The sequence below is a fragment of the Bidens hawaiensis genome, unplaced genomic scaffold, assembly GCF_021521415.1.
Source record: "Bidens hawaiensis isolate Kalapana, Puna unplaced genomic scaffold, B.hawaiensis_p1.1 tig00027139_1, whole genome shotgun sequence".
In the NCBI taxonomy this organism is placed as follows: domain Eukaryota; kingdom Viridiplantae; phylum Streptophyta; class Magnoliopsida; order Asterales; family Asteraceae; genus Bidens; species Bidens hawaiensis.
The window spans coordinates 157,961-182,041 of NW_027505091.1; the positions used below are offsets into that span (position 1 = coordinate 157,961).

General features: G+C 36.1%; 3 protein-coding genes across 4 annotated transcripts; all 3 read left to right on the forward strand.

Moving 5' to 3' along the window:
• Nucleotides 1–399: 399 nt before the first annotated feature.
• LOC143610611 (uncharacterized) lies at nt 400–5,554 on the forward strand. 2 transcript variants are annotated; one of them, XM_077085041.1, is made up of 3 exons: nt 400–944; nt 4,268–4,343; nt 4,374–5,553. In XM_077085041.1, the coding sequence occupies exons 1-3, from the start codon at nt 450–452 to the stop codon at nt 5,426–5,428; spliced, it is 1,626 nt and encodes a 541-aa protein (XP_076941156.1). In that variant the 5' UTR covers nt 400–449; the 3' UTR covers nt 5,429–5,553. The 2 variants fall into 2 exon arrangements, with proteins under 2 accessions (XP_076941156.1, XP_076941155.1); XM_077085040.1 differs by having other exon boundaries at nt 4,268–5,554.
• Nucleotides 5,555–11,782: 6,228 nt separating this feature from the next.
• Nucleotides 11,783–15,331, forward strand: LOC143610617 (vesicle-associated protein 1-2-like). Its single transcript, XM_077085046.1, has 8 exons — nt 11,783–11,878; nt 11,945–12,015; nt 12,469–12,550; nt 13,434–13,549; nt 13,638–13,802; nt 13,867–13,908; nt 14,020–14,097; nt 14,906–15,331. The coding sequence occupies exons 1-8, from the start codon at nt 11,827–11,829 to the stop codon at nt 15,008–15,010; spliced, it is 711 nt and encodes a 236-aa protein (XP_076941161.1). The 5' UTR covers nt 11,783–11,826; the 3' UTR covers nt 15,011–15,331.
• Nucleotides 15,332–15,690: 359 nt separating this feature from the next.
• LOC143610625 (phosphatidate cytidylyltransferase 4, chloroplastic-like) lies at nt 15,691–19,577 on the forward strand. The gene is made up of 8 exons (XM_077085054.1): nt 15,691–15,747; nt 16,741–17,004; nt 17,713–17,987; nt 18,093–18,283; nt 18,441–18,565; nt 18,659–18,792; nt 19,002–19,117; nt 19,247–19,577. The coding sequence occupies exons 1-8, from the start codon at nt 15,691–15,693 to the stop codon at nt 19,336–19,338; spliced, it is 1,254 nt and encodes a 417-aa protein (XP_076941169.1). The 3' UTR covers nt 19,339–19,577.
• Nucleotides 19,578–24,081: the final 4,504 nt, after the last annotated feature.

Consider the following 24,081-nt stretch of genomic DNA (forward strand, 5'->3'; position numbering starts at 1 on the left):
AATTTGTAACCACCATTCAACGTGAGAATCAACCCGTTTCAGCTTAGAAAAATTACTAGATAATAACATGGTTGTACAATAACCATCAAAAACTTGTACACTAGTCAGTAGATGCCCTCTTTCCTAGAGGTGTGCAAACATGTCAAACCCTTGAGACCTAACCCAACCCGACCCCATTTAACATTACATGACCCGGGACCCGACTTTATTGTAAATAATTAGGTCTGGTCGGTTCCAGTTTATCTAAGAAGAAAATTGTGAGAACCGATCAAGACCCAAACCCGTTTAATGTGATCCTTAAAACCGAAAACCAAGTATAATAGAAATAACCGAGTGTGATATGGGTCGGGTCGGGTCGGGTCGGGTTTTACCCATATTATTATGCTAAATAAATCCCCAAATTCCACCCTATAATCCTATTCCTTCATTCTTTCATTCACACAATCACCATGGATCCGTACGCTGCCGCACAAGCTCAACCACAAGCCTACCCACCACCACAAGACCCCTACGCCGGCTACACCCAACAACCACCATACGACCAATCTCACCTCCAATACGACCCATCACAACAACAACATTACGCCGCTTATTACCCACCATACGACCAATCTCAATACCCTAACCCTAACCCTAATTACCCAGACCATAATTACCCTGAACAACAACAAGCTGCCGTTGTTCAATCACAACAACAACCGGAACCCGACCACGGTGCGATTCATCCACCCGGTGTTTCGGTTGCTCTGGTGTCAGCTGATGCTAATAATTATTATTACCAGGCGGACCCTAATTATTATTATCATCACCAGCAGCAGTATGATCCGAATGTGGTGGCTCATCAGCCGCAGCCTCAGCAGTGGCAGCCGACTGAGTATTCGGTTGCTTCGTACTCCCCGCCTGCTCCGGTTTCGAACCCGGCTCCTGTGCCGGCTCCCGCTCCGGTAATTGTTTTTTATTGTTTGATTGGTGATTTGGGGATTATGGTTTTGGGAATTGGGTTATTTGGTTGTGTGTGTGTAAATGTTGTGTTGAGTTTTGTTTGATTGAATTGAAGGTTATGGGGTGGATAATTATGCGTTACTTAGGGTTTTCGGTACCGAAAGTTAAAAATTGGTATAATATCGGTACCGTACTGATCCAGAAAACCCTGAAGTGGGTACTGAAAATAACCGGTATGGTACTATTTTCTCATTTTTAGTGAGAATGGTAGTTTTGTCATAGTGTGATTTGTATAGTTTTAGTTTTAAGTTTATGAGTGTTGTATAATTTACATTAATGATGCTTGCGGTGCACGCATATAATGTATATCGGGTGGGCTAAAGTGAAAGTGCACTAATTTTGACGTCATTTTGCTAATCTTATGAAAATAACGTTAAAAGTGGCGGAAGGTTAATCAGGCATCATGTGGTGGCGTTGATAGCCGAAAGACAAGGGTACATGCACCATTCGGTCGATGTCCCGATGGTTAAGTGTTATGTATCTTATGTTCAAGGCTTGATGCAAAACTACTATCGAGCCGGGGGTCTCATCGGAAGCAGCCTCTCAATTTCTATGGGGTAGAGGTAAGGCTGTCTACATCTTACCCTCCTCAGACCCTACCATAGCTTTGCTATTGGTGGGATTTACTGAGTACAATGATGATGATGATGATGATGATGATGATGATGATGATGCTTGATTGCTTGTAATGCTAGGGGGACGAGTTTAGAAAGCCATAAGTATAGCGTGAAGAATTTGAACAAGATCAGCGGTTTAAAAATTAGGGATTATGCGGTAATTAGTTTTATATTTAAATTTTTGGTTTCGTTTAGCTGCTTTTTTTGTGCGTTTTCGAGTTTTAATATGATCTAATATTTGCCAGAAAATGGGGATTAAAGTCGGTTTTTTTAAACGTTAAAAGATTAAGTCATTATAATCAATTTTGATGCATATCCAAACATCAATTTAAAGGGTGGGTATTTGGAGTTTTTGACTTATGATTGCTTCCAGAAAAGAATTTTGTAAACATGTACTCTTAATTTTAAGTAGTTTTTGGTGTGTCTTACTGGTAGGCAGAATGGACTGAACAATGTAGAAAAGTCCATTTCTTCTATTTGATTGATTTTCAGTTTATGGGGCTGGGGTGTTTTCTCCTGAATGGAATGAAAGAAATATATATCATAAAAAAATATAAAATCGGTGAATAATTCTATTTGTTTATTTTGTTTTAGTTAATACTTAATACCTAAAAAATGGCTGAATTGTCACTATCTTATAATATCTAAGAGAAATCTTCAGGTTAAGTTCATGATTTAATAACATTAAAGGACATTCGTGTCTTGATTTACTACTTAAATAAAATCAAATGTATATTAGTGCATGCCAAACAACACATGTAAATGATCTTGTTAGTTCCTGTGGACCAATTGGTCCATTTCATCATCTTTGAATCACTTTATGGAGAAACCTTCATATCAGTTAAAAATAGTTCTCTAAATTATAAAGGAATGGTATAAATCCAAGAAGTCAAGAACTATTCCTTTATAATCTGTGAATCCTGGTGAACGAGCTTCCTGTATGCACGGGGTTCTGGGGGTGTCGGACCAACTTTCATATCAGATAAATCCAAGAACTATTCCTTTGTAATATGTTATGTATAAAGGAATAGTTCTCTAAAGAGATTATAGAGGGGGAACCTTCGTATCAGCCCGAGCATTGGCGAATAATTCTCACAAGCTCGAGCTTGAGTTCAAAACCAGTCTTTGGAATGACTTTGGTTTTGCTTGAATGAACTTTACTTCTGCTTAAAAGTTGTTTTTCCCATCTGCAGAAGTGATTAGCCACAAGATCTCGGTTTTATTGAAGATTTGCAGGTTTTGACTTTTGACAATTGGAAATGGTACATGATATCTTTCATTTTGTAGAATAGTTCAAGGGAAGTGAAGACGTGGCTTTTGTACACACTAGCAGAGCCATAAAAATCTATAAATGGGGTCAAAACTTACGAATTAATTCATATTTTATACACACTAGCAGAGCCATAAAATTATATAATTGGGTCAAAACTTATGAATTATTTACGGGTTTTCTTTTGAGAGAAGTGAAATTGTTAATAAAATGTATAAACACCTCTATCAACTATTAAAATTGATGGCCTCAGAACCTTAAAGCAAACAATGAAACGAAAAACTCAACAGAATCCCATTTCAATTCAGCGTATTCATTACAGCTAAATATAGGTGGCAATTTCGACCCATTTATTTATCAGTGGGTCGAACCAATCTATGTCATACGTGTTATCTAAACGGGTGAAAAGGGTATAATCGTAAAATTATCTGTTTGACCCGTTACCCAATTCGCTCATTTTGCCACCTCTACTGCTGTGTGGTCTTGTTAGTCACATGTGCCATCCAGCCAGAGGCAGTCATTCAAGGATCTTTACCGTAAAGGGTTTCATTGGAAAACTATGACTTTCTCACAGCTTCTTGCAGCGGTTTCTTTTTTGACGAGAGGCGAATCTTGACTTCATGCGAGTTTTACGAGTTGCTTCTTAGTTCTTCAAAACCTCGGGCGTAAAAATGTGAATATTATAGCTTTACGGTAATGACAGAAATTACTTTTTACTCCAGTGTTACCTTGAAAGCGATACGGTTTGACTTTCAAGGTAGTGATACTACATTTCAACTTCAAAATTGATATGATCTTCTTATAACTACATCAAACTTTCTAACAGTTAACAAGTACCACATGAAACTTTATAAGTTTCATGTTATACCTGCTAAAGAACAAATCTTTTTGCATTTGAAATGTAGTTTGCTTGACTTCAAAAGTCAATGCTCTCTTGCTTAACTGAAGGCGTCTGCATTAATGCAAACGACTCGATTCTAAAGCCCAAATCTACCGTTTAGAATTGGATAGTAAGTTTTATTTTTTTATTTTTTTTCTTACTGGCATTTAGTAATAACAAAAGCAGGATACCTCTTGACAAACTGGTCACATGACTCACATAGTCACTTAATTCACTGATATGCTATCTTTAACTTTTAAGTTTTAACTTAATCTAGAAGTTGTTGGGCTAGTTGCCTTGTATGTATATTTGGGCTTGGGGTGTTACAACTCTTGTGTTCATGCTATTAATACTTGTTGTGCTTGAGACATATGATCTCTTCGTGAATATTTTACCTTTATACCGTTGCTGGAGTTTCTTCTTTACATCCATACCTTATTGTTTCCTCGCATACGTAAGTTGTATATGCTTGAATTCTTTATGATGTATTGTTTGCAGAGTGTGCAAGGTGGTCAATTTGGCACTTCTGGCCGAGGCGGTGGTCGAGGAGGTGGCCGTGGCGGCGGCCGAGGCGGTGGTCGAGGAGGAGGAGGCAGAGGCGGAGGTGGAGGCGGAGGTGGAGGCGGAGGTCGAGGCTCAAGAGGTGGTGGCTCATCTTTCTCTGGACGTGGCGGCGGTCGTGGTGGTGGAGGGCGTAGCGGTGGAGGACGTGGCGGGAGTAGGATCAAGACTGAGCCAAAACCACAGTTTCTGGCATGGTGTGAACTTTGTCGAGTCGATTGCAACACTCACGAGGTTCTTGAAAATCATAAGAACGGGAAAAAGCATAAAAAGAACATGGAAATACAGGAAGAGTTACAGAGACTTGCAGGCAAAACACAAATGCCTATGCCTATGCCTGCTGCAGTCGACAGACCGGAACTCAAATTTGAAAACCAAATCGTGCAGGCTTTAGAACACGGGAACGGGCTAAAGAGAAAAATGAGAGAAGATGAACGAATGTCTGTTGAGCCCGTACCGTTTATTTGTGAACTTTGTGAAGTGAAATGCGAATCGGCTGCTGTTTTTGATAGCCATTTGAAAGGGAGAAAACACATATTTAATGCTCAGCGGTTTCAGGAGCAACAAACTCAAGCTGCAATTGGACAAGCGGCTTTACAGGCACTTTATCCAGCACTAGAAGCTGCATTGTATCCTGCACTTCTTCAAGCACTTGCTCAGAATGCTTCCTCTTCTCTTGGTCTTGGAGGACCAGCACTCGATCAACAGGCACTTCTTCGGTTGCTGCAACCGCATTTACCTCCTGCGTTTATCCCACATGGCCCTGCACCGGCATTCGGACCGCCTCTAGCTTTGGGACCCCAGGGTCCGAACCCGATTGTAAACCAAGTCGGGCTTGGACCAAAGATTGTAGATCAAGTGGAGCCCGATAGCAAGAAAAGCAAAACTGAGGATCAAGCGGAGCCTGAAAGCAAGACTGAAGATCAAGCAGAGCCCGAAAGCAAGACTGAAGATCAAGCGGATGAGCCCGAAAGCAAGACTGAAGATGAGCCCGAGAGCAAGACTGAAGATGAAGTGGAGCCTGAAAGCGAGGCTGAAGATCAAGTGGAGCCTGAGACTGAGAGCAAGACCGAAGAGGCAGTGGAACCGACGGAGTGAGTGAATGTTATTTTTTGTTTTGCTTGTGGGGTTTTGGATCTGAGCAGTTGAAGGATTTAATATTGGGGTGTTGTTTTTATGGCTAAGTGTATGTCACAAATTGAATGATTGATGCTATAGTCTTGAGTTTGAACCTGAGTACTTTTGACCATTTTTAGTACTTATATATTTCTATTTACTAGATTTGCTTTAATGAAATATTGTTGCTGTTTATGCACATAGATGCAACCTGACTATGTCACAATCTTTCGTTGACATCAACCAGTGGGGAAGCTTGGACGAGTTCGTCGGGAGAGGGGCTTAAAATGTATTTAAAAAAACCAAAAACAAGGGGGGGCGGGCTCAAAATTTCAGCCAAAAAAGGGTAAATTTACGGTGCGTATACAAATTTTCGGGCGAAAAATGGTCGATTTACACTATATTGCGAAAAAGAGGGGGGGAAGGGGATCCTGGGCCCTAAAGAAGCTTCGCCCATGACATCAACCACCATCGTCGACTCCCATCATTTTTGTATGAGAATTCCCTCTTTGACAAAGGCATGCTTGTGTACATGATGGTGTAGTTAACATCATGATATGGTTTTGAACATTTTATATTCTAACATTTTCGCATACCCGTTGATTAGATTTAAAAAAAAAGAAGAAAAGATCACTTTCATAACTCTTGGTCCGAGTCAATATTAGTCGACGATTTTGTTAGTTTTCAAATCATCTAGAGAACTTTGCGAAATCGATTTTGGGTATTTGCATTTGAACATGTCAATATGATATGCATGTTGCTTGAAGCTTTGAAACTATATGTAATATTTATGTTTCTATAATTTACCATAGTACACAAACCAGACGCTTATTAGTTATTACAAAACAAAACATACAATTAACTAGTAAACTGTTATATTACATTATATAACTATTATTTAAAATTATATATTATACTACAAGATAAACTTAATATAGTGAATAACTTATGTTTTCCACCCTTTCAAATGCATGAAATGTGTGTAATTTAGTATAATATTAACTTGTCACCCTTGAGGGAGCTAAAAACATCAATTTGGGATTTAGAATTTGTGGGTTGGTTAAGACTTAATGTATATAGTTAGTTTAAATCTTTATAAAAGACAACTAGCTATATAATTAATAAAATAAAAATTAATGTAGAAGCTAGATAAATTCAAAAATCTTGTAATAAAGTAAAGTTTTCATTACTTAGAAATAGTTGTTGCAATTGGCCTTATGGTCCAATGATATGAGAATGTTGGTTAAGAATTGAGATCTAATGGTCTAAGGTTCGAAACCTGACTCACAGGGGTTTTCTCATAGTGGTGGGTGTCTTCTTGATGGTGTTCCTGGGTGAGTCAGATCTAGAATGTCAAAATCATTATAGACGATCGACATTCCATCTCAAAAAGGCTCAAACGGGTATTATTGGTAGTTCCAAACCCTGTTAAATAAATAATAATAATAATTAATCTTGGACTTTTTTTTAATAAGTTGATTTTTTAGATTTGAAGGCGAAAGTATAGTCAATGTTAACATTGATGGTGTGTGAACCCACAAAGCTTTATCTTTTCTTATGTATGTGAAAATGGAAACGTGACCTATGACTAGCTACGTATCACTTAATTAATTTAATAAATATTATGAAAAGGTTGTTTAATAGTTGAACTTTTAAACGTGACTTAATAACTAAACAAGCAAAGTTTACGTCTTAAATCAAAATTGTTGGTTTTAAATAAATATATTTAGGTTTAACAATTGAGTTAGTTAAATGGAGGTTGTTGAAAAGTATGTGCAATTCACCTTGAAAGGTATATGTTAGTTTTGATTATTATTATTTTTGTTATTAATAACCTGATTTTTTATGTTGTTTTTGGGTAAGATGGTGGGTAACAAACCTGGAAGGAACCCGATGCGGGGGTGGGGGTGTTTAACCATAACCATAACCATAGCCGATAAGAAACTTCAAAGATGTATGGTCTTGATTTCAAATGTGATACTAACCGAACAATCAGGCTTTTGGTTATGTAAGGGTCTGGATGGCTTGTATTCCGATTTTCTTGTGAAAGATATAATGCGGGAGTTGGACAATTTGAAACATCAGGTGGTTGAGTTTATTTTTTGGTTAAAGTGGCTTCGATTAAATTTGGTTGTTTAATTTGAAGATTACTTTTAGTCGAATCGCTACCAAGGAGACCGTCAATTCTAGGTGTTAATGTGGGAGATAATAGTGTCATGTCATTTGGTGAAGGAATTACTTGAATACCCAAGTAAACATAAAATTAATACCGAGAAATTTCAAGTAGTTCAAGCGATCTCAGCCGTAACATGTTAGATAATTTAGAAATCAAGAAATGATATGCATTTCATCAACAAACCTCACTCGATAACAAACGTGATTAATGAAATTGAAACAACATTATTTTTACGGATTAAAAACAAATAAAAAAATATAAACAAATACGTTTTTGACTTCTTGTTCCAAAAAGAAAAACATGATTTTTTAAATATTGGTTTTTGTTTTTCTTTTTCAATTTCAAGCTTAACAAAAATGTGTTACTATTTGTATAAAAAAGATATTGTTTTAGTCATTAGTTTTTATAATAAAAAGGTAACGTAAACTATGACCTCATTGCTATTGTGTGGATTACATGTTATAATGTTATAACATATATAAGATTATTTGTAAGTATATGTATATTAGTATAGATTACCAACTTTATAAAAATGAGCATGTGTGACGATCACTTGACATGAAGAGCCAATTCATTCCTTAATATAACCAACTTTCCTCTCATCAATCTATTCATTTAGGAAAAAAAAATATTTTTTATGAAGTTTTAAGTTTCGGAAACTCTATATTATGGAAATTGTAGCAGGTGATTCAGAAATTGTAACTGAAACGTTTGGTGAAACGAGACCTCGTGAGTTTATGATTTTGGTTGGAGAGGAAGACGGACATATGACACCATGTGTTGCTCGTATTGTGGATCATCGATCGTTGGGAAATTGGAATCGATATTGGCCACCTACTCGAAATCATGCTTGGTGAGTTTGGTTTTATTTTTGGTGTTGTTTTATGTGCTCTCATATTTGATTAATTTGTGAGTAGCCACATAAATCCTATATATTCTATGTAATTTCTAGTGTCTATGTTATGTATAAAAAGTTAAAAACCAGGGTGTTTACAGTCGGGTTTTGATATAAATTATGTATCGAACCACTAACTTTGCTTTTGAAAAACAACAAACCGAACCTAATGGTTTTACCGGTTTAATGGTTTCAACCAACTTCTTTTTCTCTTCAATATTATTAGTTTACAATTATACACAACCACATATTTAAAAAACAACACAAAATATGTAAATAATAAAGGGAAAAAATCATTTTCAAGATTCAAACCAAGCATAACCGTTAAAAGTTAAAACTGACAAAAAAAGAGCTGTAAACCGAACCATTTTAGGGTTTTAAACTGGCCGACTTGCTTTGTTTTATACACTCGGATGAGTTTTTACCGTTTATAAATAACCCATTAATGTCTTGGTTTTAGTTTGATCTTCTTTGATTAAATTACTAAATTACACACACATATATATATATAAACCCTAAACCACAAACACATATATATATATGTGTGTGTGTGTGGTTAAAATATTGTATTACATATATGTTATTTCAGGTATAGTGAATACTCAAGAATGTTACACTATCTAAGTTGTGGAATCCTTCTCTCTATGTATGGACCTTTGATCGGACTTGTTCAAGTTAAGTTCCAAAATAACAACCAAAATCCTTTTGAAACTCATTACATGTTTATGATCATGTCAGTAATCGCGTTCTTAGCATCCACGCTACTTTCTTTTAGACTTTTGGTTTATAACACAACTATAAACATGGCCTCGATCTATTACACGATCGTGTCAAATGTCATATTCTTCTTGTCCGTTCTCACACCTCTCTCACTCGTGTTGGTGTTATTCGTTCCTCCAAGGCTCGTGTGGGTTGGTTGGTTAATCGTTTGTGTAGTCTTTGTAACCGTAGTTATATATAACTTCGTGGGCTACATTTCGTTGTTTGGTAACACGGTGTTGCAACTTGGAATGTCATCAAATGGTTAAAGGTGAAAAGATAAACTTAGTTATGTAAATAATGGTATGCATATTTACTATTTTTGGTGAATATTTGTCAAGACAATATTATATGGACATGAACATGATATATTTGTATTGTACCATGTGTATATAAGAAGACCCATTATGGCATTATGTTTATGTTGGAATAATTAAGCATGATTAAAGTTGGTTTATTTCTTTTATGAAAGACTCTTTCACTTAAGCACACATAGTTGATATTTCATATTGTTTTTGACTTGTTTAATTTTATAGAGTGAAAAAAACGACGTTTCAAAGAGTGGATAAATTCTTTATGATGGTTACCACGGTTGAGTTTTGCATTAATTGTAGTTTTGAGACTTTGATTGGCTATTTTCCGACGGTTACCACGGTTATTTGAAACTTTGATTGGACGTTTTCTAGTAGTTACCACGGCTGAGATGTGCATCAACTGTAGTCTGAGACTTTATTGGACTCTTTCTTTTAATGAAATTGGTCGCTTTTTCCGTAAACCATTTGATCGAGAGTTAAAACTGCAGAAAGCAACAAAGTCGATCGGTCATATTTTAACAGTTATGATTTCACGATACTACTATGAATTTATAAAACCCATTTAGTGATATTTTTAACTTTTATGTCACTCCCTGTCAACCCAATATTGGAGTATGTTGTGAGCTTCGTTGTGGAGCAAAGCGAGGCACACACAGCCCCTACCTTCGTTTCGTTGCATTTACAACGGATGTGTGGGGGCGTTGGCCAATTGTTTTATTTTGATTTTTAATCTATATTTTTATTTATATTAAAATATTTAAAAACTAATAATTGTGTAATGTTTGAACGGATGTTATGAGACATTTTACCACTACACCATTTTCTTACAAAACTACTCGTTACTAACTGGGACGCCACATGTCGTACAACCCCCAATTATGCTAAGTTGAAAGATAAATTTATCTCAATGTGCTTTTTTTAACTTATTTTTCAATCCACAAGATTTAAAACCATCACCCTTTAGAAAGTCAAACCTTGTAGGGTATACATGGTTTGGTTATTAGCCTAAGCCGAAAACAAAAGCGAAACCGAAGTCATCGGTTAATCGATTATATTAACCAATCAGTTGTCAGTTAATCAATTCATTTTATTCAATTAGTTTTTAGGTATTCAGTTAATAATCAAAACCAAAACCAAACTTGAACTAAAATCTTTGCTTAAAATTACACAAAACAGTCTACTTACTTTATGTGTAACTTTAGTTTTGTTTAGGCTGAGGGGTGTGGAGCGCTAGGAAGGGCGCAAGAGGCCAGACGATCGCGCCCTGGGGCGCGAGCACCACACCACCGAGGCGCGATAGGGGCGCGAGAGGGGCGCGAGAGCGGAAAACGATGCAGGCGCCAGGGGGCTCGCGGGAGCTGTTGCGCGTGAGGGTGCTTGGGGAATGGTGAAAGAGCCGTTGGAGGCTTAAATGTGAATAAAAAAAAAAAAAATTTTTTTCCTCTATATATATCACAATATATATCATATATATCCACACCCAAAACCATTCTCACATACCACACCCAAAACCAATATCACATACCACACCCAAAACCCGAAATCACCCCATATTCCAAACCTTTTTTTAAAAACATGGCTGGAAATTGGTAAAAAAAAAAGAATGAGAGATTTGGACTTCCTTGCAAGAGACTTCAGCCACCTAAATCCGGTCGACCAAATGCTGATGGAAAAACAAAAGGAACGTATCCGGAAGAGGTTGATCGAAGAAGACGAAGCCGAATAATAAGAATAATGTTTTTCTTTAGTACTTTAATTTTTTTTTATATATTAATGTGTTTTTTTAATTAATGTGTGTTTTTTTAAATAATTTCTTGTTTTTTTAATAATACGTTTTTTTAATACATTTATAAAAAAATAAAAAAATAAACCGCTCGCGTCCCCTCTCGCGCCCCTCCACACCATGGCCCGGGGCGCTATCACCACTACCAACACCCATCTTATCAAGTTTCTCTCTCTACCACACGTCACAATATTATTGGCTGGCGCCCCCACTCACGCCCCCTCTCGCGCCCCCCACACCCCTCAGCCTTAGTAGAATTATTAAGAGAATACCGAAACGATTTGAATAATTAGTCAGTCAGTCAGTCAGTCAGTCATCGTCAGGCGTAGTTTCTGGATTCAAAACCACCACCGAGATCTCTTCTTCATCTCATCTCTCTCTACACCTAAATTCTCTATTAATAATAACCGAATACAGCTTCACCGGCTAATCTCCGGTCACAATTATCTCGCGATGAGTACTGGCGAGCTTCTCAGCATCGAACCACAAGAGCTTCAGTTTCCTTGTAAGTATTAATTAGGTTTAATTTCGGATCTGCTGCCTTTGATTCTATTGATTGTGTGTTGTGTAGTTGAATTGAGGAAGCAGATCAACTGTGCTATGCAGTTACAGAATAAAACCGATCATCATGTCGCCTTCAAGGTATTATTATTAGTTTAGCTCAATTAGTTTTCAGTAGCAGTAATTCTTCTTCTTCTTCTTATTATTATTAGTTTAGCTTAATTAGGTTTCAGTAGCAGTAATTATTATTATTATTATTATTATTAGTTTAGCTCAATTAGGTTTCAGTAGCAGTAATTATTATTATTATTATTATTATTATTATTATCATTATTATTAGTTTAGCTCAATTAGGTTTCAGTAGTAGTAATTATTATTATTATTATTAATTTAGCTCAATTAGGTTTCAGTAGTAATTAATAATTTATAATATAAGGAATTATGTTATCATGTGATGATGTTGAATTAGTAACCCTAGTTTTCGGAAAAAATTGGTAGATAATTGAGGTTAATTGTTTTAGTAGTGTTTTAAGCAGATTTGCTTTGTGAGTGTTTTTTTTTTTTTTTAAATAATTTTTTTTTGTGAAATTTTAGGTGAAGACTACGAATCCGAAGAAATATTGTGTTAGGCCGAACTCGGGGATTGTGTTGCCTCGCTCTACTTGCGATGTCGTAGGTTTGGTTCCGACGCTTTTTCTTTTTGTGTGTTATTGTTGTGTCATGTGTGTTACATGTGCCTTGAGTTGCTGGTTTTCTGTTTCTGTTTGACTACTTGGCATCACATGTAGATTGTGGGAGATTAGTTTAATCAGATTTTACTTTTAGACGCCTCTAATAGTCTATAACGTGTGGTGATAAAAGGATGAGTTGTTATTTTGATCTCATGAAATAGTTAGCTGAGTTTTAGGAGTTTATGTATGTGTCAAGTGTGATGTTAATGCAACTTATGTGTACGTATAAGATTTTTACATTCTGAGCTTAACGTTTGTGTACTTGATATAATTCACCAATCGATCACTTAAAGTTTGTTAATTAACAAGTTTTTATCATCTTGTTTGAGTTAAAAAACAATATAAAAGTAAAATTGATATTATGTATTGGATAGAGGAGTGAGAAGCAATGTAATGTAACAGATAAAGTGTGGACGTAGAAATCTTTGGTCCCAGTTTGAATGGTATGGCTTTTCACACCTTAATGTCAAGCATTCACAATACAACATTATTGTGTACTCTCTTAAAGTTTATGATGTCAAAGTGGGCATGAAACAGGACAGCAGATCTCAAATAGTTTTTACTCACCTATGCTTTGTCTGTGTTTTAACTTTTTGCTTGAATATTTATGTTGTTTCCTTTGACATTTTGTTGATTTTCTTGTATGGGCCATATGATGTTGTGAAGTGCGAATTGTGACATATCAAACGTTTATCCCTTGCAAAGTATTCATGATTTTAACACAAATACAGTCTGATGCTTATGTAAATTATAGATTTGAGGTTTTAGATCTTATATTGGTCCACATGTTGCATACTAACTGGCTAAAACAAATGTATCTATCTTTAGTTACAATGCAAGCGCAAAAGGAGGCTCCTCTTGACATGCAATGCAAGGATAAGTTTTTGCTTCAAAGTGCAGTTGCACCTCCTGGAACTGCCCCGAAAGATATCACTCCTGAGCTGGTAGCTAATTACCTCATTAGATTGTCTTAACTGTTTAAACTGTTAACCAACTCCATTATTTGAAACTTACACTTTTGAATTGTAATAGTTTAACAAGGAGTCAGGTAATCAAGTGGAGGAATGCAAACTAAAAGTTAGTTATGTGGCTCCACCACGACCACCGTCACCAGTAAGAGAAGGGTCAGAAGAGGGTTCATCTCCAAGGGGTTCAATATCTGACAACGGGGCAGTAAATTTGATCGATTCTAACACTGTAAGTTCTTGAATGTTATTGTATTACACGACAAGCGTTCTTAACCATTTTTTATTTCTTGCAGGCTCCAAGATCATTAGCTGAATCTCATGAGAAATCACCTGAGGTTATTTTCTGATTTGATTTGTTTGTGCATTTTGCAATCGTTCTCAATTTTATAAATTACTGAATCTTTATACATTAGTGCTTACTTATAACTACAACATTTTGTGTTTAGGCGACGGCTATTATTTCTAAGCTGACTGAACAGAAAAATTCTGCCATTCAGCAAAGTAAAAGGCTCCAACAAGAACTGGTACATATCTTTATTTTTGTTTACCTGTGTTTCTCAGCTACTGTCAGGAAATATCACCATCATGCAGATGGTTTTTTACTTTGGCTGTAAACAAGCCAAGCCAGGTCACACGCGGGCTCGTCTCGTCTACAAACTGAGACGAGATGTTGAGCTAGAGCTCGGCTTTTTTAAAATCTAGTGGCTTGTCGAGCCAGCCTGTTTATTTTTAACAAAAGTTAATTGTATATTTTTACACATACTGATATATATAGAAAAAAGTTAATTTCAATAGTAAACTCCATGGTTCATAACTCATATCTATTGAAATTTGGGTTATAATTTATATATTAAAACTTGGCTTTTATTTAGAGTTTAGACGAGTCAACAAGCCAAGCTTACCTTGGCTCGGGCTCAGATCATTTACAAACATAGGTGGCTCGGCTTGGCTCGTTTACAATTGAGTTGATTTTAAGCAAGTTTTTTTTTGAGCTAGCCACAAGCTTTTTCAACAGTCTTGGTTTTTACTTAAATTAAATGATTTTGTCTAGGAGGTTTGAGTAATAGGTCAACACTGCTAATATGGTCAGGTCAACCCGAAACGCTTTTCGTCTTTTCAATGATAATAACTCTCTTAATTAAACATATTATCTTTCAAAAATTCTGTGCAGTAAAAGTACACTTTGGGAACTCAACCCCCATTCTTCAAAAGCTTACATTTTGATCTGATAGATATAAAACGTAATTCAAACCAGCCCCTGCATAAGTAAACGGGTTAAAACTAAATTGAATATATTGTTTTTTTATAATCTCTCAATCTTGTTTATTACAGGAACTTTTGAGGCGTCAAGGAAACAAAAGCAGTGGTGGCATCCCATTGATATACGCTCTACTTGTCGGTTTGCTTGGGCTGATCTTGGGATACATGCTCAAATAGCGATCAACTCTCTTTGTCAGTTTGATATGTTAACTCTTCGTGTGTCGCATCTCGTTTCATGATAGAGCTGAAAATGGTGTGAAGATATGCTTAAAATGTTGTTCTCTAATTTGTGTTATTTAAGGAGCTTTTCTTGGTTGGGTTTGGTTAATGGTGAATTGTGCTTTTGCGTATGGTTGTTGATGGTGTTTTAATTCTGGTATTTGATTTCTAGAATGTTATTTGGTGTGTTTCACTTTTATATGTAGTTTTGACCTGTAAAGTATCATAATTGTAAGGATTAGTTATATTGATCTACGGTTAAATTTTTATAGCTTGTGTTTTATACAGAAGGTTGTTTTAACTGACTCGTGATTTGAATCTCCCTCGATAAAAATTCGTGTAGTTTTGAGATTATTTGATTTGCCTTGTTATTGTTCGAGTTGAGTGTATTAATTTTCTAAATTGAAAGTTTGCTATAGAGGTGCACAAACCCGGTATTCTCTAGAAACGGGTAGAAACCGGTTCCGGGTATGGTCAACAACAGTCAAAACCGGCCCGGGTAGCGAGTGGTTCCGGGTATAGTCGAGTGTATAACCGGGTTTTTTCGGGAGTCGGGTAGGGTAGGGTCGGGTTTTGACTGGGAATTGTCGGAACCGGTCCATTGGGTCTGGGTACAGTTCCAGGGGAAACCCAAAGTAATGTCCGTGCCCGCGAGTAGGGTAGGATTGGGTCCAGCTCCATGTAGGAACCCTCAGGTGGTATTATTTATATGGCAGCTTGAAAACATGATAATAAACTTATATGAAAAGGTTTTTTTGTTGCTAAAATTGAGGAGAAAGTTTTATTGGGTGGAGCAGTGGAGTCAGAGACCCGGAGGCTTGATAGTTGTCCTTAGTTGCGTAGGAAAGCTGGGCCGTTGACTATTTATAAGCCCTTAAAACTCCGCTCGTAGCTCAAGTTATGCTCTTTTTAAATTGATCCATAATAGCATGCTAACCCATCCTTGGACTGTTGGACATGTTCTTCATCAACAACGCCCCAAATTAGCGCATATCATAACGTAAACAAATGACTTTCTATGATTACAAGTTTACAACCAGTTATTCTTTTTCAATTAAAATAACCATCATATATATAAGTAATATGATTTACCGCTCATATAACCTATATGACAATTTTCTCTCTTCTCATAATAATAATAATAAAACATTACTAAAATTTATGTAGTATACATTAGAGGTGCATAAACCGGTTCGGTTAGCCAACAAAAGTCAAAACCACTTAACGATTGGTTTCGGTTTGGGTGGAAACCAGTTTCTTGACTAATTTATAATCGGTTTCGGTTCGGGTTTTAATCGGTTTCTGCCTGGTTTTGGTCGGTTTCTGTTCAGTTAGCCGGTTTTGATGAAGAAAATTACAAACTGGTTTCAAACCAGCGGTTTCAATCGGTTCCGGTGTCGTTATGATTTTCAAGTCGATTCCGCTAACCGGTTCTTCTAAAGTTTTACTCACCTCTAGTATACCTGACAAAGATCCCAAAATTTGTCACGTAGTAATATTAAAAGTGATCAAGTTAACATGGACTAAAATCGATATAATATTCATTCATTTATGATAAAGACCCCTAAATTCGTCACGTCGTTTGTCTCCATCCACAATTGATAAAATCGAGACCAAAAGCTGTTCAATTGTTGAGATATGAATTAATATTAATTTATTACTCCACCGTTGTTACCATTAACCTCCAGTCGTTAATGGCTACTCCGTCTGCCTATTGCGTTAAAATCGATGTATTACGGTGTAGTAACAGCAGCACCGATTGCCGCATTCGTCCTTGTCCTCCTAAAACCCTAATTTCACGCCAATCGTTGATTAAGCTCAGGTTGAAGTGTTCTGATCCGTGTAATTGGAGACGCTATTTGCAAATTAACTCACCGAGGAGGATAGTTACTCGCACTCTGGTGGCGAGTGCTGATGCGAACCACATTGATGATGACGTGGACGATGTTGAGGTAATAATAATTTGATATGTAGAAGCTGTATTTGACTTTTACCGTATGATAGTTTATGAATTTAGGGCTGTAAAAGAGCCGAACATTAAATGAAGGAACACGAACAGAGGCTATGTTTGTTCAATTGTGTTCGTGAACGTGCGATAAGGTGTTCAGTTATGATTTATGTTAGTTAATGTTTGCTGATGTTAATTCATTAAAGGTTTCTTATATATTTTAATGACTTTACTAGTCTTATCATATATAATTAAGCAACGTTATTAACTATAAAATTAAAATATATATGAGTATTATGTGATTAGTTTATATGCAAGTTAATGTATAAATATGAATGTTAAAAGAAAACACCAACACAAATTTGGTAGCCGGACCGTCTTGGTTAGCCAAATCAAATAAAACGTTGTTTGTACCATTCGTTTTGTGTTCGTGAACCGTTCACGAACAAGTTCATTTCTTAAGGAACGAACACGAACAAGAAAGTTCGTTTGGTAAGGTGTTTATGAACCATTAGCTTGTCCGATAAAAGCTTAATGGGCGAACATGAACAAGGCCTTGTTCGGTTTGGTTCGTTTACAGTCCTAATTGTATGTAGTTAATTAATGGCAGAACTAACAAGCTTACAAGCATATTTACCATGTTTTGTTATTTGCTGTGATGAATTCCAATATTAATCACTGGTGGGTGGTGACACTGACAATGCATGTGCAGGTAAACAAGGATGCAGATTTAGAGAAACAGCAAAAGTCGGGCCAGTTGGCGAAAAGGATTGTGTTTGGACTTGGAATTGGGATAACTGCGGGTGGAGTGGTACTAATGGGAGGATGGGTATTCTCTGTGGCTCTATCTGCTGTTATTTTTGCTGGTTCAAGAGAATACTTTGAACTTGTTAGAAGCCGCGGAATCGCTTCTGGAATGACTCCTCCTCCTCGTTACGTGTCCCGAGCTTGCTCTGTTATCTGTGCGCTTATGCCGTTATTCACTCTGTATGATTGTTATTAACTAGTTCCTTTGTATAAAAGTTGTTCACTTTTAAATCAAATCAGTTTCTTTTTTTCTTTTGTTGATCATTCTATTTGCTTTGGTTTCAGATACAAGGGTCAAATTGATGTATCTGTGGCTTCAGCAGCCTTTGTTGTTGCTATGGCATTACTGTTACAAAGAGGAAATCCTCGGTTTTCTCAGCTCAGCAGTACAATATTTGGCTTGTTTTATTGTGGATACCTTCCTTCGTTTTGGGTTAAGCTTAGATGTCGTTTGCTTGCGCCTTCCTTGAATACTGGTAAGTCTACCAGTCCTTAAATATTCAAGAAGCTCATTTAGCAGTTTATTTGTTTCATCATATTTGAAGATGCCATAAGTTATAGTATGTGTAGTTTCACTTCCATGTATACATTTACCGTTTAGTAAATGCTAATCAAATATTGTATCTTCAAGAGGAGTGGGAGCTGCATGGCCAATACTGTTAGGTGGGCAAGCACATTGGACGGTTGGTCTTATAGCCACATTGATATCTATCAGCAGTATAATTGCAGCAGATACATTTGCGTTTGCTGGTGGAAAGGTACGTGTTTACATACACACACACACAACTTCTTTTGGCCTCTTATGATTTGAAATCTTTGTATCCTTAACTGTTATTTTATCTCAAACACAGGCTTTCGGTCGGACACCACTTACAAGTATTAGTCCCAAGAAAACATGGGAGGGAGCTATTGCAGGCTTAACAGGATGCATACTCACCTCTGTATTGTTGTCAAAGCTCTTTTCTTGGCCTACATCCGTGCTCAGGTAATTAGGTAGACGTAGCCCGTGCAAAATGGGCGGGCAAGCGGGTTGGGTAACAGGACAAAGAAAGTTTTATTTTTTGATAAAAGAATTAGTGTCATGTGTGATTACAAAAATAATATTATGACAATGACTAATCTATCTCTGGGAAACTTTTGACCCGTTAGAGATAAATATATTTCTAAGTGCTAACATGTTTTGTTGTTTATCAGCGCAATCGGTTTCGGTTTCCTGAACTTCTTTGGGTCTCTTTTTGGTGACCTACTAGAGTCGATGATCAAGAGAGATGCCGGTGTAAAAGATTCAGGATCTCTTATACCTGGTCATGGTAATTGGTCTATTCTCTAATCTTATTTTAATTCACACATATTGAGCTTTCCGACTTTATAATGATAATAAACAGAAAGGTGTTTGATTATATTTGTACAACCTATTTAGAATTTGATGTGTTGTGCAGGTGGAATACTGGACAGAGTGGATAGTTATGTTTTCACGGGTGCACTCGCGTATGCCTTTGTTCGTAACGTACCCCCCCTTTATGGAGTTTGAATTAAGTAGCAGCTACTGCAAACACCCCATGAATGTCTAGAGTTAACTGGTAAGTACGAATACGTATATCGTTTAAATTTGTTATACATAAATGGTCTGAGTAAAGATTGTTTCAATACCGGCAATGATCTATGATAAATGTTTTTTTTTACCGAGTCGATCAATAATAGCTTTACTGGTAGGTTATTTCTCTGCCATGTTTTATTGTTTATGTTGCAAGTATGTCTGGTGAAACTGTGAAAGGATCAAGGATTTAATTTTCTTCTTAAATAATTATATAATATAATTATAGAAATAAAGATTTTATGAAAATATCGAGAAAGAAACTATGAAAAACATATAAGGTGTTTTAAATTATAATTTTCTTTTATATACTAGATTAAACTAAATATTGACGATATACGAAGAAGTTATTCAATACGAATTTGCTAAGAATGCTTCACTTAAACCTCTAGTTTCTTGACGAGATAACAGTTCTCGTTGTATCTTGTAACGGCAATCGATCCAAATATTAGTTATTACATTGTCCAGCATGCTGCTAAAGTGCTAATAATATCTTCTGTTGCAAACTAGATGCCTTACATGTCCCGGGAATGATTTACATTTTTCTAACAAGACGCGTCAATGATTACTCATTAACATAAAACAATGAAGTAAATAGCTATGATACTCTTAATCTATCCATATGTACATACGCCATTTCCCTTTAAGCTTAACTGTATTCTTATGAATACACCATTGGTCTCGATACAAGTATAACATGGTTCACTCGAACAATATAATTGCCCACGTCTGAAACGGTATACGAAAAACGATCAATGTAATTAGGCTACATCCATGACCATATTTGAAAAGATTTTATTACATCAAAACTAAGAGATTATCACAATGATATCAGTATGTAATTGCAAGGACCATCAAGTGTTATAAGGTGAGCCTAGGGAACATCTAAAATAAGCTTTGCACTCACTAGCCCAATTAAGGTGACCAACCGAAAACATCCAAAGCTAACGAGTGCGCATGAATCGACCAAAGCTGAAATTTCTAAGCCTAAACAGCAACAGTGATAAACCCCTTGGCCCTACCTTATACCGCGGTTAGTGTGAAAATTACATTATTAAGTTTGTTTACTTAATGAAAATTTGTAACCTTATTTAGCAATTATATTACTTTTGTGAACTGCACTAGATTTTAGCATATCAAAGTCAACTATCAAAGTGTGATCTAGCAGCCCACCAATCTGTATTACTTATACATCCAAACAAAGTGCTGATAGTTTACAGCTCAAGAAAGTATTTTTCAGTCAAACCCGTTTGCCCAACCGAGCAAATATCATGTTAACCATCGACTCCAATCAAGTTCACGGTTTACATTTTGTGAGTTCTCCGCTCGGCTCATGAACATTACCATAAGATGATAATGTCTTTTGATGAGGTCATTTACTGCATATTACACAAAGTGGTCATAAATACATAAAAGAGAGTTCGAAACAACTAAAATCAGTATAGACTGATATCAACTACATGCTCGTTGGAGCTTCAACAATTTCGTAGAAAACATCAACTGCTTATCGCGCTTTAAAGACTGGTGGGGCTGAATAACCATCTTTTTTAAGAACGAAGAACACGGAAGTAAATACTTTATTTAACTTACTTCATTCTCTGACCCTTTTAAATCTTTATCCTTGCACTCCGAAGCTGCAACAACCCCGTTGTATCAATGTAGTCCACCTTTGCAGTTGGGGCACCATCCTACAAGAATCACTAGTATTCAAATACATGGCTATATAGAGGAGAACATCATTGTTCTAGAATTCGAACTCGAGTAAGGTGAGTCGTATATGAATGGTAAAGCTTTCGAAGTTTTCCGATAACCAGTTGCACTAAAGCAGTAAAAAAAGATTATAAGTAACTTTGTCGTTAAAAAAAATGAGACAATTTTTGAAAAAAAAACAAAAGAAAAGTTAGGCTATGCATAGTGGAGGGCTACAAATTGGGGCGAATTGCGACACGTGGCGCCCAGTCAGCAAAGGGTATGAATTTGTTTTTGGGGTGTAATGGTGTAGGGGCTACAAATAGTAATAATATATATATATGTATGTATATATATATAACACATATATATAACACATATATATAACACACACACATAGTAATATAAAATAATAAAATCTTTCCCCCTTCCGACGACAAATACCCCACGCCCCCGCCCCATTTAGCCCGGGGGCGGTGTTCCACCCCAATTTCACTCCAATTTCGCTCACATTCTCGCCCACTACGTTAAGTTAAGCCTTATGATGGATCAGATTTTTTGAAAATTATTGAAGATGCATAAAAGGGCAAAATGCCAAGTGTACGGTAGTGTATGACTATGTACATAGAAAATACAATAGGACATTCTCACCTTTATAAAAATTATAAAATAAACCTCCTTTTATGCATTTTTAATGGAGTTGAAAGATGGCAGGCAATCTTGAGAAGCTCAGTCGGATCCCTCCTCGGGGCAAATACTTTTATGCATACCTCTTCTGGTTGATCCACGCCATACTCTATTCTAGTAAGATGATACACACTAGCTAATAGTCCGCCCGGTGCTACATCATAGGCGCATTGGGAACCCCTTTTATTATTCAAAAATGTCAAAAGTGGGGTTTGATCCAATGTTTTGGGAACTTTAATGAGTGTTTAGCTGTAAATGTTGTACTTTTTTTACATGAACTATGTTAAGTTGTCTGGTTCAAGAGTTAAAATGCTTAAAAAAGTCAGCAACTTGTCTTTCCTATTGACACTTGAATTGACATAGAGGTCATTTGTTACTCCCACAAATTTTCTCCCTTAGGGGACTAGATATGTTAGATGGACAAAACCTCTAAACCAAGACACTACGAGTCGTATTGTGCTATATGACTTGTACAGCTTTTTTGTACATGACAAGTTTGCAGGAGTCTTTAGAATTCAGATTGACCGAGTGACTAAACTATAGACACATTGTTATGTACTTATGTGCGCCTTCCATGATTCTGCTCAATATACATTCCAGTCAATTATTTGATACGATACAAGATTTCGCAAATTATTTGACACGATACAAGATTACACCGCTGATTATTTGACACGATATAAGATTCTACCAAAACATGTATATATATTGAACTATAAGTTTCCTCATAAAAAAATCAGTATATTCTCTTTACATCTTATTCATTTCCAAAGTACTCATGTTATCAACTTTAAACAAAAAACGAACGTTGTCGAGTTTTAACAATAACTATCCGAAACTAGGTAGTGAAGTTTCTAGCAGCATTATTGTTCTCCATTGATCAGGTATAACATTTTGTTTATGCATTATGGGGTGAGATCCGGTACAAAAAAAATTAACCTATTAAACATACAAATAACTATAGTAATTATAGTTTTGAACTTAAGTAATTACTTTTATAATAAATATTATTGTGTAATACGTAATTACTTTAGTTCAAAAGTTATAGAGTAATAATAACTACTCTAGTTATTTATACAATTCTCACAATAAAAGTTATTTGTATTTGATCTAAACCCTATGTTTTATTATCTAAAACCAGCCCGCTGTTTACAAAAACATATTTTGTTTAAGTTGTTCATGTCTCTCGAGGTCATGATGAATTGGATGCAAACCAAAGGTCGTGAGATTGGTGTCCTTGTACCAACCCTACGATCCAAGAAAAACATCTCAAGTCATGTGATCAAAGTTTTTCGCAAGTGTGGTGGCGAATACTACATGTCCATTTTATTTACTATAGACAATAAATGCTTTATTTGTGTACCCGATTTGATGTGTAAACTTATATTTACTTATTTGGATTGTATGTTATCTCAGTTGTTAACTCGTTATTTTTTTGTTAATTGTACTTGTTGTTTCTTGTATTAAAAAGTTATTATTATAAATTAAATTATAAAAAATTAGTAGCAATAAACACAGTCGTTTAATATAAAAAAAAGGACCCCAAATAGATCCATACTAAACTATGAAATGTTACGAATTTTGATGACTTAAATAGATTTAAAAAAAGAATCGTATAGACTTTACGACTTGTATAGGCATCTATACGAATCATATACAACTCTTCGATTCGTATTATCGTATATGTAAAACAATATTTATAGAAAAGAGTCATGTAGATGCTAATTCCATACATAAGTTGGTTGTGGCTCAATGGTAGAGCACTCACTTTACAAGTGAGAGGTAGGGAGATCAAACCTCACTACCACCAACTTATATGGGAGATATGAGGGATAACCATGGCTTGCCAGGGTTCGAGTCCTGATCTCACCCGGTTTTACCGGCTCCTTGCTGTCGTGCCGTTTGGCGGGCGTGGAGGTCGGGTTTTATCCGGTGAGTCCCTCAACAGGTGGACCGCTAGGGACTCCGTCCGTCCGGACTAGTGGCCGGCTCGGGCTACCTTTAGCCATTGGGGCCGCGTATGAGGTACCCGACTTTACTTAGTTGGCCGTTAAAAAAAAAGATGCTAATTCCATACTCATCTGATTTGTGGTTGCTTTAATTACCAAGTGATATGGTTTGTGATGGATACGTGTAGGTCAACATCATTAAGTATCTTTAACTCGCTTACATCTCAAAGCAACTAATTCTATATAGAGGAAAAAACACAAGTTTGTTTTTTCTTTTTTTGGGGGGTAAGTAATCATTATATATAGGAAAATTAAATATAAACTTCTGTAAGTGGTCGATCGTTAATATGAATTT

Bases quoted from the DNA above. Each gene is read 5' to 3' on its own strand.
- LOC143610611 (XM_077085040.1), top strand. From the start codon at position 450: ATGGATCCGTACGCTGCCGCACAAGCTCAACCACAAGCCTACCCACCA. The intron at 945-4,267 runs GTAATTGTTTTT...TATTGTTTGCAG, and splicing joins CTGTGCCGGCTCCCGCTCCG to AGTGTGCAAGGTGGTCAATT.
- LOC143610617 (XM_077085046.1), top strand. From the start codon at position 11,827: ATGAGTACTGGCGAGCTTCTCAGCATCGAACCACAAGAGCTTCAGTTT. The intron at 12,016-12,468 runs GTATTATTATTA...GTGAAATTTTAG, and splicing joins ATCATCATGTCGCCTTCAAG to GTGAAGACTACGAATCCGAA. The intron at 12,551-13,433 runs GTTTGGTTCCGA...ATCTATCTTTAG, and splicing joins CTCTACTTGCGATGTCGTAG to TTACAATGCAAGCGCAAAAG.
- LOC143610625 (XM_077085054.1), top strand. From the start codon at position 15,691: ATGTCCGTGCCCGCGAGTAGGGTAGGATTGGGTCCAGCTCCATGTAGG. The intron at 17,005-17,712 runs GTAATAATAATT...ATGCATGTGCAG, and splicing joins ATGACGTGGACGATGTTGAG to GTAAACAAGGATGCAGATTT. The intron at 18,793-19,001 runs GTAATTAGGTAG...GTTGTTTATCAG, and splicing joins TGGCCTACATCCGTGCTCAG to CGCAATCGGTTTCGGTTTCC.